Source organism: Oryza sativa, chromosome 2, assembly GCF_034140825.1.
Source record: "Oryza sativa Japonica Group chromosome 2, ASM3414082v1".
Lineage (NCBI taxonomy): Eukaryota > Viridiplantae > Streptophyta > Magnoliopsida > Poales > Poaceae > Oryza > Oryza sativa.
In genome coordinates, this window is record NC_089036.1 from 13,495,120 (window position 1) to 13,511,896 (window position 16,777).

Below are 16,777 nucleotides of genomic sequence, written 5' to 3' on the forward strand. Positions count from 1 at the left end.
TCGTAAGAATTGCGCAGTAACAGGACAACCATTGTACAGTAACACGTTTGCTTTCTCGCAGTAACAACGTTAAAAAATAGTTATGATGGATCTAGTTTTGTTAAGCACTTTTTTACGAACATCACGGTGCAGACGGATTAGAAAAATAATATACAACGTGAGAGATATTGCTCTCTAAATATTGAGATTTATACATTTTTTAGTTCCTGTCTCGCTGGAACGACATAGTAACTCGACGGTCAATGTGTAGTAACACAACTACTTTCCGCAGTAACGATGTTACAAAATAGTCAAATGCATATGTATATGTATAAATTCATATATGAATTACCCAAGTATAATTTAAAGCACTTAACAGTTTATGTGCATATATTACCAACATATATATTTACACTAAAGTAAATGTGTACATATATAAATATATACATGTATTACAATTCATTGATGTGCTCGCTAGCTACGACTTCGACGTTGGTGTTATGTCAGAAGAAAAAAGGACTAGTTTGTTGATGAATCCTATCAGTTGTTCTTGAACAGACGTGATAAATTCCTTGTGTATGAGGTTGTCCCTCATGTGAATAACCTATGAATATATGAAATTAATAAACAAGAAATCGATACGCAATGAAATTTTGAATACGTACATTGAGCTCTCTTGTGGTGTAGATTTGGGTTGATAGGCAGTGGGTATACTCGCATACGTAGTAGCCGCACAAGTTAGTTCCCTGGGTCTGCTTTGCACACTACATGAGAAACGACGAGAGATTTAATATACACTTATATTTTAATTAGAGATTATGTACTCACTGGAAAATTAAACCTCCGGCCAAGTTTTTCTTTCCAAGTCCCATGGACCAATTGACGGAACCGATCCCAAGCCCTACATGCAGTTGCAAGCTATGATTAATTATTATCCGAGATCTGCATAGTAGCAATAGCAAAATTCGTAATGACAGTGGAATAGATGACATTACCTGTCTATCAGTTGAAAAACCTGGTCAAAAGTAGACTCCTCTTTATTCATTGAGTCATAGACATTGACTCGCATGCCTCCAAGTCGAAAAGTAAAAGGACCCAATGGAATCTGCAATTTGCGTGAGATGATATATGAAACTGTACATGTATGTACGGGAACGAAATTTGTTCAAAAGTCAGTAAAAACTCACTCTGTGCTGTACGACAGTAGTATGAACATCTTGAAATGCTGCTGCGTCAGGAGATGGATGAGATTGTCCTCTGTGTCTTGCTAATACTTGTTGATCATTTCGATGTTAACTTTCCGAGGGTCGATGAATCCAGTATAGTAAACCCCTCACCGTCGGGCCCTTTAAATCAACATTCTACAACGATAAAAGGAATTATTATGGTGTACATATATACAAGGAGCTAATTAAGGAATGAAATAAATCTAACTCAATGATACTTACAAAATCCATGTGCTTAGAAGAGAGACATCGTGGGCATCCAGATAGTATAGGTCGAAGACATCCTCGAACAGGATCCAGAGAACATCTTCTCCTTGGAAGAAGTCTGAGTTTCTGATTCTTGCTCCGAACATCTGTTTACCGTTGGCGCTCATTTCCATGTACCGTTCATGGAATCGGTACATCTGTGTTGATAGGGACTTCAGCTGCTCAGGCTTGACAAGCGGTTTACCGAGTTCAAATTGGTATTTCATTTCCGCCGTTGGGATTGGTGCGCCTTTAAGCAGTTGATCCCTAGCTAGTACAGTGTCAGAAATGAATTCTTTTATGCCAATTTCTTGGCCGGTCACCAACGGCTCGATCTCTTGGTTTGGTTGCTCTCCAAGCTGAGGGACTGGTTTGGACATTTTGTAATATGCTTTCTTAAGTGTTCGCTCATAGTCCGTTATCTTTAAGACCTCCTTGTTTGTTGTGGACATTTTCTTGAAGAAGTACTTCACACTCGGGTCTATAGGTATCTTCTTTTCTAGACTCCGAGGCTTGAATTGCCTCTTCACTTCTCCTACCACATAAGCATCAAGGTCCTCTTTGTTTTCGGCGAGCGGCTGGTCTTGAACTTTCGCCTTCTTCGTTGCCCTTGTGCGGACAAGCGGTGGAGCTTGGCAAGACCTTAACTTGGAAGGTGCCGAAGGACACGGTGCAGGAGCCTGAGGAGATGGTGTAGGAGGCAGAAGAGACGGTGCACGAGGCGGAGGAGCTGGAGGAGATGGTGCACGAGACGCCGCTTGTCGCCCAAGAAATATGATGTAGCGCTTGCGCCATAGTATAATGACGTGGCTTGTGTCTCGTAGATGCGTCTCGCCGTCTCCTCCAAGGTAGTCCAACTCGAGGTCCTCGTACACGGCTTCCACTAGCTCAACTCCGACCCTCGAGTATCCAGGTGGAATCGGCCTGCAGATGTAAGTCCCTCAAGGGTCCATTGGAATGGCCATTCCTGACGCCACCTTCACGTGATGAGAGGTTATCTATTAGTAATCAACCTAAGCAGCAACTTGCAGAATGTACATGTCAAAAATCATAAAACTACGAGCATACCTTGATTGATAAGTTCATAAAGGGAATATGTAGCTCACATGGCGTCCGTTGCGTGATTTCATCGACGAGGCAGGTGGTTTCATCCTGAGCTTGCATCGCGTCGATGCTCTGTTATCCTACCTACCCCGTTGAGGTGCAGCCGCTATGATTGCCTGAGGGGCTGACCATGACAGGAGGAATGTACGGCTGGGGCTCATGGCTCCGCTGTGCGGCCATACTTTCATCCACCTTTCTTGCCACCTCCTCTTGCATACTGAGCTCATAGTTCGATACCCTATCTTCGAGATCTGCAATCTTCGCCTCGGTATCTCTCTTGCTCCTCATCCAACTCCTGTACATGTGGATGTCCTCCTTGAATCCAATCTTCCAAGGAACCACGCCTTTCCCTCGCGTTTGTCCTGGATATTCGGGAGTCTGCAGAGCGAGCGTAAGCTCGTCCTTCTCTCTGTCCGGTCGAAACATGCCCTGAGAAGAGGCTTCCACTGCTTCCGTTAGTCGATTGGCAGCCTCGCGTATCTGATTGCTGAACACCAGGGAGCCATCAGCGGGGTTCAGCGTTCCACCGTGAGCATAGTACCAGCGCTTTGATCATTCCAGCCATTTAGAGATGGCCGGTTCGATACCTCTCTCAATCAAGCCGGCTTCGATATCCTCCCACTTCGGCACTGTGATGCTATAGCCGCCTGACCCCAGGTGGTGATGGTACTTCTTCTTAGCGGGATTTGCTTTGTTTCGGTCGATCTGCGCTTGCCCTTGTTACCCTGTCTTGTAAGCAACAAAGTCATCCCAATGATCCCTGAGCTTCGGGAATGAGTTGAAGTTCATTGTCTGCCCTTTCATGATGCATTTCTTGTAGAGGTCTCCCTTGTAGTTCTGAAACTGTTCAGTCACTTTCTTCAGAGTCCACTCTTTCACTTTGTCTTCCGTACCCTCATGGAGCGTGAACGTCTCGAGCATTATGGTCCACAGCATCTCTTTCTCTGAATCTGGGACAAAACATTCAAAATCCCCGTGTGTCCTTATTCTGCGCCAGTACACCGTGCTGACAGGCATGTTATCCCTCACAACCCAACCGCTGTGTCGTACGAAATTCCAGGCTGCATCTGACGGGGCACTTGGTCAGCTGTCTTTGTCCACTTCAGTTATGATGTGCCGACCCTCAATCTTCTTCACAGCACCTCGTTGTCCGCGTGCCCTCTTCTGTCTAGCGGAGGGTTGACTTCCACTACCCTCCTCCTCCTCGTTCCCCTCCTCGTTTAGTTACTGGTTCGGATCCTCGTTCCCCTCTTCTTTGTTCTAGTACTGGCTGCTTCCCTCTACGATCGTGTCGTATTGTATCTGTTCGTCATCGCGATCAGCCATCTGTTCATACAAGAAATATTTGCAGGCGTATGTTATTTACAACTTATGTCGGGTGTATGATAAATACAACTTACTATTACAATGTAATAACAACTCTAATAATCATGTATATTTACCATATGCTTTATTCAAAATTGTTAAAAATTGTAATAATCAAATATAATTAACATATGCATAATTTAAAATTGTTTAAAATTCTAATATTCATATATAATTAACATAAGCATGATTTAAAATTGTTTTAAATTATAATATTCATATATAATTAACATAAGCATGATTTAAAATTGTTTTAAACTCTAATAATCATACATAATTAACATATGCCACACAACAATTGGATTATATGGATCTTCAATACATCGAGAACAATTTACATCGTCCAAGATTTAAAATTGGTTTAAACTCTAATAATCATATATTGACTTATGTCGGGTGTATGTTAAATACAACTTATTATTACAATGTAATAACAATTTTAATTTGGGCACAAACGATTGTTACAATTCAAAACAATATTGAATCACGTTTGATCGTTAATGTCACTTGCCTGAGCAAATTCCTCCGAGGGCTTGATACCACTTAGGCTTGAGCAACGGTGACGACCAGTGCTTGACCATGTATTTTTCAGTAAAATGCAAACAAATGTATTAGTCTAAATTGTTCTAATATAAATGTAACTTAAATCGTTCGTTAACGAGGTGTCCCGTTCTATCGTTCGGTAATGTTCGTTCTATCGTTCTCGTTCGTTCGTTAACATACGTTCTATCGTTTCTATCGTTCGTTCACGTCCGTTCCACTCGTTTTCTTGTTCGTTCACATCCGTTCCACTTGTTTTCTCGTTCATTCACGTTCGTTCTATCGTTCTCGTTCTGTCTCCATCGTTCGTTCACGTACGTTCTAACGTTTCTATCGTTCGTTCACGTTCGTTCCACTCGTTTTCTCGTTCGTTCATGTTCGTTTTCTTGTTCGTTCACGTTCATTCACGGGCGGCGGCCGGCAGAGGCAGAGGCAGAGGCGCGGCGACTGGTGGCGTCAGCATAGGCAGCGGCAGTGGCCGCGACTGTGGCACGGCGGCTGTGGCCGCGTCGGCAGAGGCGGCGACAGTGGTGCGGCGGCTATGACAGCGTCGGCAGAGGTGATGGCGGCGGCGGCATTGGCGGCGGCGGCATTGGCGCGGCCGCGGTGCGGGGCGGCGTGTGCGTCGTTTCTATCGTTCGTTCACGTCCGTTCCACTCATTTTCTCGTTCGTTCTGTCGTTCTCGTTCGTTCACGTACGTTCTAACATTTCTATCGTTCGTTCACGTTCGTTCCACTCATTTTCTCGTTCGTTCATGATCTTTTTCTCGTTCGTTCACGTTCATTCACTGGTGGCCGCCGGCAGAGGCAGTGGCACGGCGGCAGTGGCGGCATCAGCAGAGGCGACGGCAGTGGCCGCGGCTATGGCGGCGTCGACAGGGCGGCGGCAGGGGCATGGCGGCTGTGGCGGCGTCGGTATCGATGGCGGCGGCGGCGGCCTGTGGCAGCGGCGGCGGCGGCTGTGGCGCGGCTGTGACTTCCATAATGTCCTTGTTGACGGTCATTATCGACCAGTTTCGACCATCAATATTAACCAAAGTATGAAGACTAGCTATGCTTGCAATGCACAAATTCCAAATAAAATATCTACTTCCACTATATACTTTGCTACTAACATGTATGCAGGAGAAGCACATATAAATGAGGAGAATCGACAGAAAATAGACAAACGATCAATCAGGTGCTGCCGAGGATCAGACTTATAGATAGATGGGCTGAGAACTCAGAAAAGACATGATCAATTAAGCCCAAAATTCCATGTTTTGGATTGAGGAGCAAACAAGGAGTCGGCCTGCCAAAAATTGGGCCGTTTAGGCCATATCATGGTTCCCCATCACAGCCGTTCAGGATGGGGTTTGGTGTGGACGCTCTGGACGAACTCCTGATGGCGGTTGTGGGGTATTTCCGACAATTACCATGCTCTACAACCGTCATACCTGCCTATAAAAGGACCTCACCTCATTCACTTTCAACACACACTCAAGCAAGGATCAAAGCTCTCTACAATGTTAGTATTAGTGTTAGTGGAGTAGAGTTAGAATAGTTCCAAGTCCGCGGAGGCCTCGAGGAGTTCAGTAAAGGTTCTATAGCTTTTCCTTTCTTCTTTGTAAGACTTCCATTTATAAATATAATATTCTTCTTTATACAAGTTTGGTACTTTATTCCAATCATAGAGTATGAGTATCAGTCTTAGTTTATTCATAAGTAGTATAATCTGTGTGGTTAAACCTTCTGGGATTTGCATTGATGCTGGTATAATATCTGATTACCGGGTCATAAGTCTGCTCTGGCTAGGTCGAGAGCTATGGCCCGAGGACCCAGATGCTCTGCACCGATTGCAAGGCTGTAGAGTAATAAGTAGTAACTTAAGCATAGGGTTTAGGTTATCACTCATCATTATTTAGAGGTATGTTCGCCGGGAGAGTAGCAGGCCGCTGATGGTGATAGCTTAGTACGGACGTCTTCCCCGCCGTTTATATTTCTACATACAATTTACTGGGGTTGGATACACCTATGTATCCTACTTCGGTTGGAGGGTTATGTCAGGTTGTTGTAAAAAACTCAGCAACCCGGGGTAACTTTGCGATGCATCGTGAGGGCATAGCTGAGTTACGGCTTAGCAATGCTGCATTGTTAAAGGGGTTATACAACATAGTGTATACTAGTTAGAGTATACTAAGATGTTGTATACTAGAAGTACAGAAATGGAACATATTTAAACTACTACCACTTAGCTATAATTAGGAGATGTAGGAGTTAGCTAAATCCTCAGCTGTCTGTCACTCTACCCTTAAGCTTAACTTACCCGTGCATAGACCTTGATGTATACAAGTAAAGTATAAACTATTAGCATAGTACTCTCTTATCATATTTTTCCTTGGGATAAAATAAATATGATACCTTGGAATACTCCCGGGTGAAATGTTGCAATGGTATATACGTGTACTTGCGGATCACATCAGTAACTGTAATATACCAGGATTATTTCTAGTGCTATTGCTGGGAATTATATAGTAAAGAAGAAATACCAACAGCTACAACCAGGAGTAAAGAAGAAATACCAACAGCTACAACCAGGAGTAAAGATTTCTTTAGTCCCGGTTGTTCTCACCAACCGGGACTAAAGATTTCTTTAGTCCCGGTTGTTCTCACCAACCGGGACTAAAGAGACGATCTTTAGTCCCGGTTGGTAATAACCGGTTATAGCCACCAACCGGGAAAAGATCTTTTCCCGCTATTTCCAAGTTCTTTTTTGAACCGGTTAGGGTTAAGAACCGGGACTAAAGATAATAACAGTGCTTATTTATTTTCATTACATATGGGTTTAACGTAATAGTAAATAATGCATTAAAATGATTTAAAATCACAAAATTAATGACAAAACATTTAAAATAGATTAAAATATGTAGTAAATTATGTGGATGACATATAATTAACAAATACTAGATTTATAATGCATTAAAATTCTAATAATCATATATAATTAGCATATGAAAGATTTTAAATTGTTAAAAATTATAATAATCATATATAGTTAACAAACGCATGATTTAAAATTTTTTTAAACTCTTATAAGCATATATAAATATCATATGCATGATTTAAAATTGTTAAAAATTCTAATAATCATATGTAATTACCACATGCAAGATTTAAAATTGTTAAAAATTCTAATAATCATATATAACTAGTAGGGTGCCCGTGCGTTGCTACAGGGAATTTTGTTGATCACGGGGGATAAAATCTGGCATCGAAAAGAAACTACAAGTCATAGTTGTTTTGAGATTAATTTGAAAGCAAGATATATGTTATCATTATAGAAGTGTAGTGCAACCTTTTTGGCGCATAAAACAATCTCATGGCGTTTATTAAATTATAAAAAGCAACATAGATAGAAGACAGCTATGAAAATTTGATGATGTCATACAAATAAAGCACAAGCAAAAAATATGGAACATCCAGCATTTCTAGATACGGTAATTCTAATGGATGATCACCTCAAATTAAATCACTCCATATAGTTAAATAACTACCCTAATGTTGTGCATTTTTTATACACTTCAGAAAATCTTGTGCGCCGTTAGGAATATTGCTTTCACACTCATTTTGTTGGTACATCAGTAGATTTAGCAAAAAAAAGTTTCCTTAGCTCGTCACTATCCTGCACATGTATTTATAATAAGTTAAATATTGGTAAATATAAAATAATGTATTATATGTATAATCAATGCCTATCACGACTTACATTAATAGCCGACAAATGTGGTTCTTTATTTTTCCATGTACACATGAAGAGATGAACAACAAAACCCGATAAACTCCTAAGGAAATTTGATAGTTAGCTACCCTTGCACTACAGAATTAAATTTATTGGTTTGAACGAGTTTTTAGAAGATAACTTACCTGTCGAAAACCGGATTATTGACAAATACTTGCCTCCACAAGTTGATGTCTTCATTCCACCTAGAGCCAGGGCATGCCTTCCTCATAGCTTTGTTAAAGTGGTCACAAATAGTTATCAGTTTTCTGGTGTATCTCATGTTTGGGTTATTTTTATATTCTGGCATAAGTGGATTTGGGTCTAATACATAGAGTGTTTGACTTTATTGGTCCACTATGAGCACGATAAAGCTTCGAGCATGGCGTACTGGTATAAGAATCTACAAAAGATCAACTGTCAAGATAATATATAAAACACGACCATATAGGATCAAATCTTAGTGATCTTACCGCTTTGCAATGTGAAAGTTTGTAATGAATTTCCGACCAACTACCAATGGTCTTTTCAAGATGTACGTTGTCATGGTGGACCGGGTCTTTACCAAAGCCACTAGCGCTCTACATGATTTAAAAAATGGTTCAATTACATAAGCAATAATCAATATATTCGATATTGTGATTGTAGATAATAACATGAGCAATAGAGAATGACATGAGCATTAGATTTTAAGTACTTACCCAAAATTGCAAGTCCAGGCAATGATTCGATATTGCTTCTTTAGTTTTATGAATTGTCTGGATTTTTTCATACATGAACTTTCGTATAGCCATGTTGAAGCAATCACTTTCCAATGGCTCATCCTTCTTTAGTATTGATTGAAGCTGTTTGAGACTCAAGCTAATAAAGTGCGGCCTTGAACTTTGTACTTATATTTTCTTGTCAATCAAAGAAAATAAGTTAATGCATGTTTGAATTACGTTTGTGTATACAATGCATTGCAGTGGCTTACTCCATGGCTTCGGCACAATTCATCTGTTGGATGTACTGCAAAAGGCCGCTCATCAACTCTTGTTTACTCATCGTAGATACCACGGAGAGTAGTGAACTATATTTTTTGTTTACTTCTTTACTTTCATTGATGTCCCTTTTAGAGCCGAATTTCTGTTGATGACTACCCAATATAACAACATCGTCATCACTGTCTTTGGTATCTTCGATTTGTTCCCTGGTCGTCATGACCGCCTTATTTGTTTTCCAACATAATAATACACTCACCCCATAGTTTGGATTAATCTAATATATATAATGTATGCACCCAATAAAATTAGAGATCTTGGTGGAGAGTTTAAATAATAATATTTTAGTGGAGAAGATGTGTTAGTTAATGACATACATGCATGTATGCCTTATATTATAAAACAATTGTAAAAAGTAGTTGTGCCTTATATTATGGAATAAAGGGAGTATGTGAAACAATAATGTACCGCACATTTCTCCACTACAATTAATCAATGTTAACATTACAGTCCATTTAGATAAAATGCTGGCTAAATGCATGAGATTGAGTACATTCTTCAAAAAGTTGTCCAACGTAAGTACTATTTCAATGGGTGACCATGTGTATTCAACATATTTATTTATTTTTTTTGTTTTTGCATTGTTTTACAATACATCAATTTTTTTCTTAAAAAATATTTGCAACATTAGTTATGATCTGAATCTCATACATTTTTAATCAAGCATATTGACTACTGTTCGATTGGTAATAATAACCATTAGTATGAACACAAAATTTCATTCAGGCAAAAACTACGAATTTACCTGTATTTGCAGGTAGTGTATGGCTGTTTTGTGTTGCACCTTGAAGTATGCAGCTGAAAGGGGATCCAGTGTGATCCACATTATCATACTGAGCTACATTGTTGATCACTGTAAATGGTAGACACCGAGGTGTGATCATGTGTTGTTGATCACTTCCTGTTGGAACGTAGAACATTACTTTCAAAACAACTGTATCACCATATTGTTTGTGCAAGATAAATGTAAGAATGAAGATGTTACCAGGTCCAGTCCTATCAACGGGCTGTAATAATGCATGGTTTGATCCTTGCTGCAGTGTAGAACAATCATTTACGTGGCATCTTCTTAAATCATCAACACTAACATTTGTAATATCACCAAGTGGAGCTGCCCACATGCAACAATATTAAAAACTGGTTTGGCATATAATTGTGATTATGTAGGAACCTTTGACATAATTAGTAGTTGTTTGAGTTAAACCTGAGTATTCATCCTCCTTCAATTGCTTGTACACACGGGCCTTCATTTTCCTCGCCTCCTTTTTCTTTGGGCTCATTGATGCATACCTCTCTCTAGCACGCTTCCTTCTTAATTCTAATGCGCTGAGTTTAGCACCATCTTCTTGCAGTTCTGTGCACACATGCAAATTATGTTAATGTTAACTCTAGTAGGTAGAAAATGGAAAATCATAACTTGCATATTTTACATTTCGGATTCATACTTTGCATATTTTCCTTTTGAGGCACATTGTTTATACGTGATTCCCCCGCGCTCGTATTAGTAATATCGGCAAACGGGGCTGAGGGAGGAAATATTGCGAAATCAATATGCAAGTCACATATGAATGGACTGAATATTAGTCACATATGTAAACCGATAAAAAAACTCACTTGATTTTGTTAACGATGTTGGTGTGAAGACCCCAATATTGTTACGTTTTTTGGGCGAATCCCCAGCACTCGCATTATTAATATCAGCAAAAGGGCCTGAGGGAGGAAATCATTCGAAATCAGCATGCAAAACACATCTTAATGCACTGAATAATTTGCCCTTAAATAGAGCGATAAAAAAACTCACATGATCTTCTTAACGATGTTGGTGTGGAGCCCCCAATATTGTTATCCATATCTTAATGTGTGTAAGCCAGCTGTACAGTATAAAAGGCCACAATGTCATCATATAAATTAGCAAGTCTAACAATGCTAAGGTTTAGCTAACTAAAGAACCTCTCAACGAAAACCGATTACAGCAGCCTGCAGGGGATCCATCAGCAGGAAGAACAAATAAAAAAAACATAGGATATTCCATTGTGTTTCCCAATTTGTACTGAAGAAATAGCATTACAAATTGTTCTGTTAAAGGTGTTTCCCATATGGATTTTTCTGTACCCTTGTAACTGTAAAAGCTCCAAATATCTGTACTGCAAAATCCATGCATGTTTATAAAATAATTAATTAGTGGATAAAAGCTCAAACTGGAGGGGTACATGTGCAGCTAAAATAGCTCATGCATGGAGTATCCATAAGCATGTGCAAAACCTATTCAGAGTTGCATGGTAAACAGGAATCCAAATGCTCTTACGGCATATAATTTGTACATCCATCTGTTCATGTTGAAAATTCATTACTGAAAAGTATATAACCAATTGCTAAAGGGGAGCTCTTAGGGTATAATAGGTAATGAATCTTTTGTTTTGAAACGAGGCATTGATGAGCTGCAAAGAATATGAAGAAATTGGCTCACAAAGGCGGCACGAAGGCGGCGCACAAGCGCAGTTCCAATCCGGCGGCGGTGGATGGAGGCACGGGCAGTGTCGGCGAAGACTGGAATGGTGGAGGAGAACCCCAGAACCAAGGCCTGGCGGCAGGCTTGTTACCTGCAAGAAGAAATTCTCTGATTAGTTTGCTTTTGAACTTTTCATCTGATAACAGAAAGAAAATCTGATTCAGACAAATGTAAATATGATCTCAGTTTGGTAGATCAGAAAGAAATGAAGAAAAATCGCAAGCAGATTTCACAATAGTAAATCCACATGAACAGATGTATATAAAAACAGATTGTACATTAAGCTGCATTGCCGTCGACATTATAAATCCACTGCTTTGTATCCATGAGCAAGCAACATATAACATCTGACATTGGATTATAGCCAGCATTATAAGATCAACACTCAAAGATGTATCACATCTGACTTCAAGGGTCAGTGATATTGTACGCATTTATTTTACTTCTAAATCACAAATTCATTTTTCTTGTAGGATAGCGGCGCGGTGGAGGAGGATGGCACTGGTGGAGGAGGACAGTGAGGGCAGCGGGGAGGATGGACGGCGTCGAAGCTGGTGGGTGAGGACGGCGACAGGCGGCGGCGAGGACGGCAGTGGGGGAGGGAGCTGGTGGAGGACAGCGATGGCTGTGGTGAGGAGGATGGCGAGGGCGTCGGGGAGGAACGATGGCGGTGGCTACGCGGGGCGGTCAGGGGAATCGAAAGCAGCGCGGTGGGGGAGGATGATGATGGCGGTGGTGAGGATGGCAGCAAGAATCGATGGCAGTGGCAGTGGGGCGGCGGTGGCATCGCTGGCGGTGGTGTCGCTGGCGGTGGGGCGGCGGTGGCGGCGGTGACGAGGACGGAGAGTGCGTCGGTGGGGCGGCGATGGCGGCAGCGAGGAGGACGGATAGGGCGTCGGGGCGGTGGGGCGGCGGTGGCGTCGCTGGCGCGACCGTGATGGCTGTGGCGAGGAGGATGGCGAGGGCGTCGGGGAGAAACGATGGCGGCGGCTACGCGGGGCGGTCAGGGGAATCGAAAGCAGCGCGGTGGGGGAGGATGATGATGGCGGTGGTGAGGATGGTAGCAAGAATCGATGGCGGTGGCGGTGGGGCGGCGGTGGCGTCGCTGGCGGTGGTGCGGCGAGGAGGACGGAGAGGGCGTCGATGGGGCGGCGGTGGGGCGGCGATGGCGGCGGTGGGGAACGATGGCGGCGGTGTCGCTGGCGGTGGGGAGGCGGTGGGGCAGCGATGGCGGCGGCGAGGAGGACGGAGAGGGCGTTGATGGGGCGGCGGTGGGGCGGCGATGGCGGCGGCGAGGAGGACGGAGAGGGAGTCGATGGGGCGGCGATGGCGGTGGCGAGGAGGACGAAGAGGGCGTCGGGGCGGTGGGGCGGCGGTGGCGTCGCTTGTGGGGAAGGACGGAGAGGGCGTCGGGGAGGATCAATGGCGGCGGCGACGCTGGCGCGACCGAGGACGGCGAGGACGAGGCGGCGAGCGGGCGCGAGCAAGGGGGAGAGGATAGCGCAAGGCGTGAGGCGACGGATGCGGACGGGTGGTTGCGGGCGATGCGAGCGCAGAAGGATGGGGAACAGGCTAGTGCGTTAGATCGTATGGGAGGCTAGTGCGTTAGATCGTATGGGAGGATCCTAAAACAGATGTCAGCTGTTCGATTGATGAGGACTCACCACCACTACGAATTTTTTTTAAAAGTAGTAGAGATTACCACATGCAAGATTTAAAATTGTTAAAATTTCTAATAATCATATATAATTAACATACGCATGATTTAAAGTTGTTTTAAATTCTAGTATTCATATGTAATTAACATAAGCAAGATTTAAAATTGCTTTAAACTCTAATAATTATATATAATTAACATATGCCATACAACAATTAAATTATATGGATATTCAATGCATCCAAAACATATATAATCAATACATCCAAAACAATTTACATCGTCTACAAAACAACTAGGGCAATACGTTGGCGGTGACGACTGACCGCACGTACTTTCTCCTCACTAACGTTCATTCCTTATTATCGCTGCGTGAGTAAGGGGTGTTTTCATTTGATAGGAGGATGCTAGGGTCAACCGTCACCGCGAACGGAGGTTGCCCGTCAAATTGATCATAATCCTCGTCAGTCTTATCCTCGACTCCGACGATTTTTCTTTTGCCTAGGAGAACCACGTGGCGCTTCGGCTCGTCGGGCCCTTTCCCCTTCTTTCCTTTGCTAGACATGTCCTTTATGTAAAAAACTTGCGTTACATCGTCCGAGTATCCAACTGTAATGCCTCGAGTTTCGAATTAATATATTTCGTGGAATATTAGAACAAACGCACAAAAGATCAATTTTTAAACTGTTGTTTGAATAGGCGATCAGGAACCGTGAATGCGTAGAGCTCGCCGAGTAGTGCAAAATAGACTATAAGTTTATAGTAATCGGAGTCTGAACGAAGTCCCGAGGATTGAATTAACGTGGGCCGTTCGATCTTTATTAGCCTCTCTATTTAATCAACAGAAAAAAAAAGGAAAAGGGGAACGCTAGCACTAGCCCTAGCCCTAGCCATAGCCCTAGCCGGCACTGTTCCTGTGCCCGTGTCGCCGCTGCTGCTCTCCCTGTCGCCGGCGCCGCTTCTACGCCGCCGCTGCAGCCGGTCACCGCAACCATCGTCATCCGTCACCACGGTGATCCCTTTCTGTTTTTCTTCTTCCCGGTGAGTTCTTGCTGCTGTGTGTTTGGTTCCTGCTGCCACCGATCTGATATGTTCCTCCTGGAGCTGCTGCTAACCTTCTATTGCTGCTGCTGTTGGTGGTGGTGACGATGAGGGAAGAGAGGGTTCAGGGCACAGGAAGCAGGAGGGGAAAAGAAGAAAAGGGGAAACAGAAGCAAAATTGGGGATTTTCTAGGATTCCACAAATTCACCTCAAATTTGTTTTTCTCCTTTGTAAGGGTAACTGGTCTTGATCCATGGTAGTTCAATTTTCACGTGGGAATCGATCGGATTGCCGGTCGGGTGTTTTTACTTGTTGTTTATGGGCTGACAATAGTATTTTCAAATCTGGTATTACACCGTAAGGATTCAGATTAATTGTCCTAAATAAAATTTGTAGTCAATGTCGATATCTTTCTAACGCCACTGGTTTCGCTCGTTTCCAATAAATGGTTTAGGAGAAACAAAAGAAACAGTACTGCTGACCGGATCTGTTTTAACTGGGACAGTAATTAGATTTACTTAATCTGAGACCAATAGAGGCTTAATCTGAGTTTGTGCCCAACATGAAAGATGTAGGAAATTTTGTCTAGATGTCCGAAGTTGTATTATTTGCTAGATTCCGTTAGACGGTTTGTGAATTACGCATAAAACAGTAATAAAACAACTATAGAATATTTAATACAAATCGGTAAAAGGTTTATATGTTCCAGGTCTCGATTTTAGTAAATATCCCTCATAACTATCATTAGTTGAGTATTATGGTTTATGTGTAGTTTTGCTTCACATGTGTGGAGGGTTCTAATGTTGGAAGAGTTTAGTCGGATTATCGAAGGAGTTAAGGTAAGTACAAGACGGACTTGTATGATGGATAAACTGTGTTACTTTTCAGTTTCACTTACACAATTATTATTCGAAGCTTCCTATTATTAACTGTGTGGTTTTGGTATTATGCTACATATTCATGTTTCACTTATTCATGCTTCATTCTTCCGATTGTTTGGTTTACATTATTCAAGTACCATGTGTAGTCATAGGAGTGCAATTTGGATCTTTATTCATGATTTTTGAGAAGCGCTGATCACGCTTTCTCGGCTTACCGGTAATGCTATGAGGATATTCATACCTGCCCGAAGGGAACTACTATCTTTTGGCTTCTTTGTTTTAGAATAAAGTAAATCCAACCTTTCGTATTGGTTTCTTATTGCATTAAACCTGTATATGTTTTACTAGTTCAATATTGTACTTGCTGAGTATTCGTTACTCACTCTTGTGTTTAATTTGGTTTTTAGGTACCTAATGACATTGATCGGCATGGGGCGGGAGTTGCACCTTTAGACTACACATTATTGTTGCACACTATTGAAATTTAGTTTTAAACTATGATTATGTTTAGCATAAGTTTTGCGTAGAACTTATAAAGGACATTTAAAGTTTCCGTCCCTATTTTCACGTGGAATTTATGGAGCTAGAATGGTTTGGGTTGTGTGGATTATATCGTTGTTGAGTTATCTTATAATTGTTGCCATGGATGTCCGTATTATAGGGGAGACTGCCGAAATTTTTAAAAATCTTGGGAGTTAGTGGTTTTGAGTATATTTTTGTGTGGCACTCTAGGTATGTGGTTACCTGGGGTGTTACACCAACCTTGTTAAGGTCAACCATTGTCATCCCACTGTTATCAATCATTACGCCTTCACTGGTCAGCCTAACCCATTGGCGCCTAACCCATTGGCACCGAAACAGAGGGACCTTTAGAGGTCCATAGTCAAATTCCCATATATGTTCTCGATGGCACTGTAATACGTGCCAGTTGTACCATCGTGTCTCATGGCATCGATACGAACAACACTGTTATGGTTCGTACTCTTTATTTCTTGGGCTCTCGTGTAGAATGTGTACCCATTGATCTCATATCCTTAGAATGTCCTGATCGAGCCCGATAGTCCCCTCACTAGGAAGGCTAGTTGTTGGTTAATCGTCTCTTTACCCATAAGATGTTGTTGCAGCCACGCGGGGAAAGTATCAATGTGATGGCGTGTAATTCATGCATCGGACTTACTGATGTTTCTAGCGCGAACTAGAGCCAAGTGCTCCTCGTGTAAGGAGCCACCAATAAAGATTGTTGCAAAACAGTGAAATGTGCTTTACGGAATAAATTGTTGTCTACGATCATTATTGCTTTCCTTCCGAGAGTCCCCTTTCCCCGTACTCTCCCTTCATGGCGTGATTCGAGCACCTCTATTGGGCGAAGGTCTTCAATAAATTCTACATAGAATTCAATGACCTCCTCTGTTTCATACCCCTTGGCAATGC

The 16,777-nt window shown here is 42.2% G+C and overlaps 1 protein-coding gene and 2 long non-coding RNA genes across 19 annotated transcripts; 1 reads left to right on the plus strand and 2 right to left on the minus strand.

The window, feature by feature from the left end:
• Nucleotides 1-338: 338 nt before the first annotated feature.
• On the minus strand, nt 339-3,346 carry LOC136355312 (uncharacterized). Of its 3 annotated transcripts, none has more exons than XR_010739470.1 (7): nt 2,520-3,346; nt 1,428-2,428; nt 1,167-1,340; nt 975-1,084; nt 808-880; nt 645-731; nt 339-583 (listed from the first exon to the last, which is right to left on the minus strand). It is a non-coding gene; the product is annotated as an uncharacterized lncRNA (long non-coding RNA). The 3 variants fall into 3 exon arrangements; XR_010739471.1 differs by having other exon boundaries at nt 645-743; nt 821-880; nt 2,520-3,129; XR_010739472.1 differs by lacking the exon at nt 2,520-3,346 and having other exon boundaries at nt 645-743; nt 1,428-1,736.
• A 402-nt stretch (nt 3,347-3,748) lies between these two features.
• On the minus strand, nt 3,749-13,365 carry LOC9270817 (uncharacterized). Of its 15 annotated transcripts, XR_010739464.1 has the most exons (14): nt 12,045-12,955; nt 11,725-11,857; nt 11,059-11,128; nt 10,872-10,967; nt 10,703-10,780; nt 10,462-10,611; nt 10,243-10,368; nt 10,003-10,158; nt 9,191-9,406; nt 8,919-9,116; nt 8,691-8,798; nt 8,364-8,620; nt 8,206-8,281; nt 7,807-8,121 (listed from the first exon to the last, which is right to left on the minus strand). XR_010739464.1 is itself a non-coding variant. In XM_066307714.1 (8 exons), the coding sequence occupies exons 2-8, from the start codon at nt 11,105-11,107 to the stop codon at nt 3,874-3,876; spliced, it is 663 nt and encodes a 220-aa protein (XP_066163811.1). In that variant the 5' UTR covers nt 11,108-11,128; nt 11,725-11,937; the 3' UTR covers nt 3,749-3,873. The 15 variants fall into 15 exon arrangements, 1 of the variants encoding a protein (XP_066163811.1); XR_001543967.3 differs by having other exon boundaries at nt 11,725-13,365; XR_010739465.1 differs by having other exon boundaries at nt 7,807-8,116; nt 11,725-13,237.
• A 920-nt stretch (nt 13,366-14,285) lies between these two features.
• Nucleotides 14,286-16,033, plus strand: LOC107279939 (uncharacterized). Its single transcript, XR_010739119.1, has 2 exons — nt 14,286-15,304; nt 15,754-16,033. It is a non-coding gene; the product is annotated as an uncharacterized lncRNA (long non-coding RNA).
• Nucleotides 16,034-16,777: the final 744 nt, after the last annotated feature.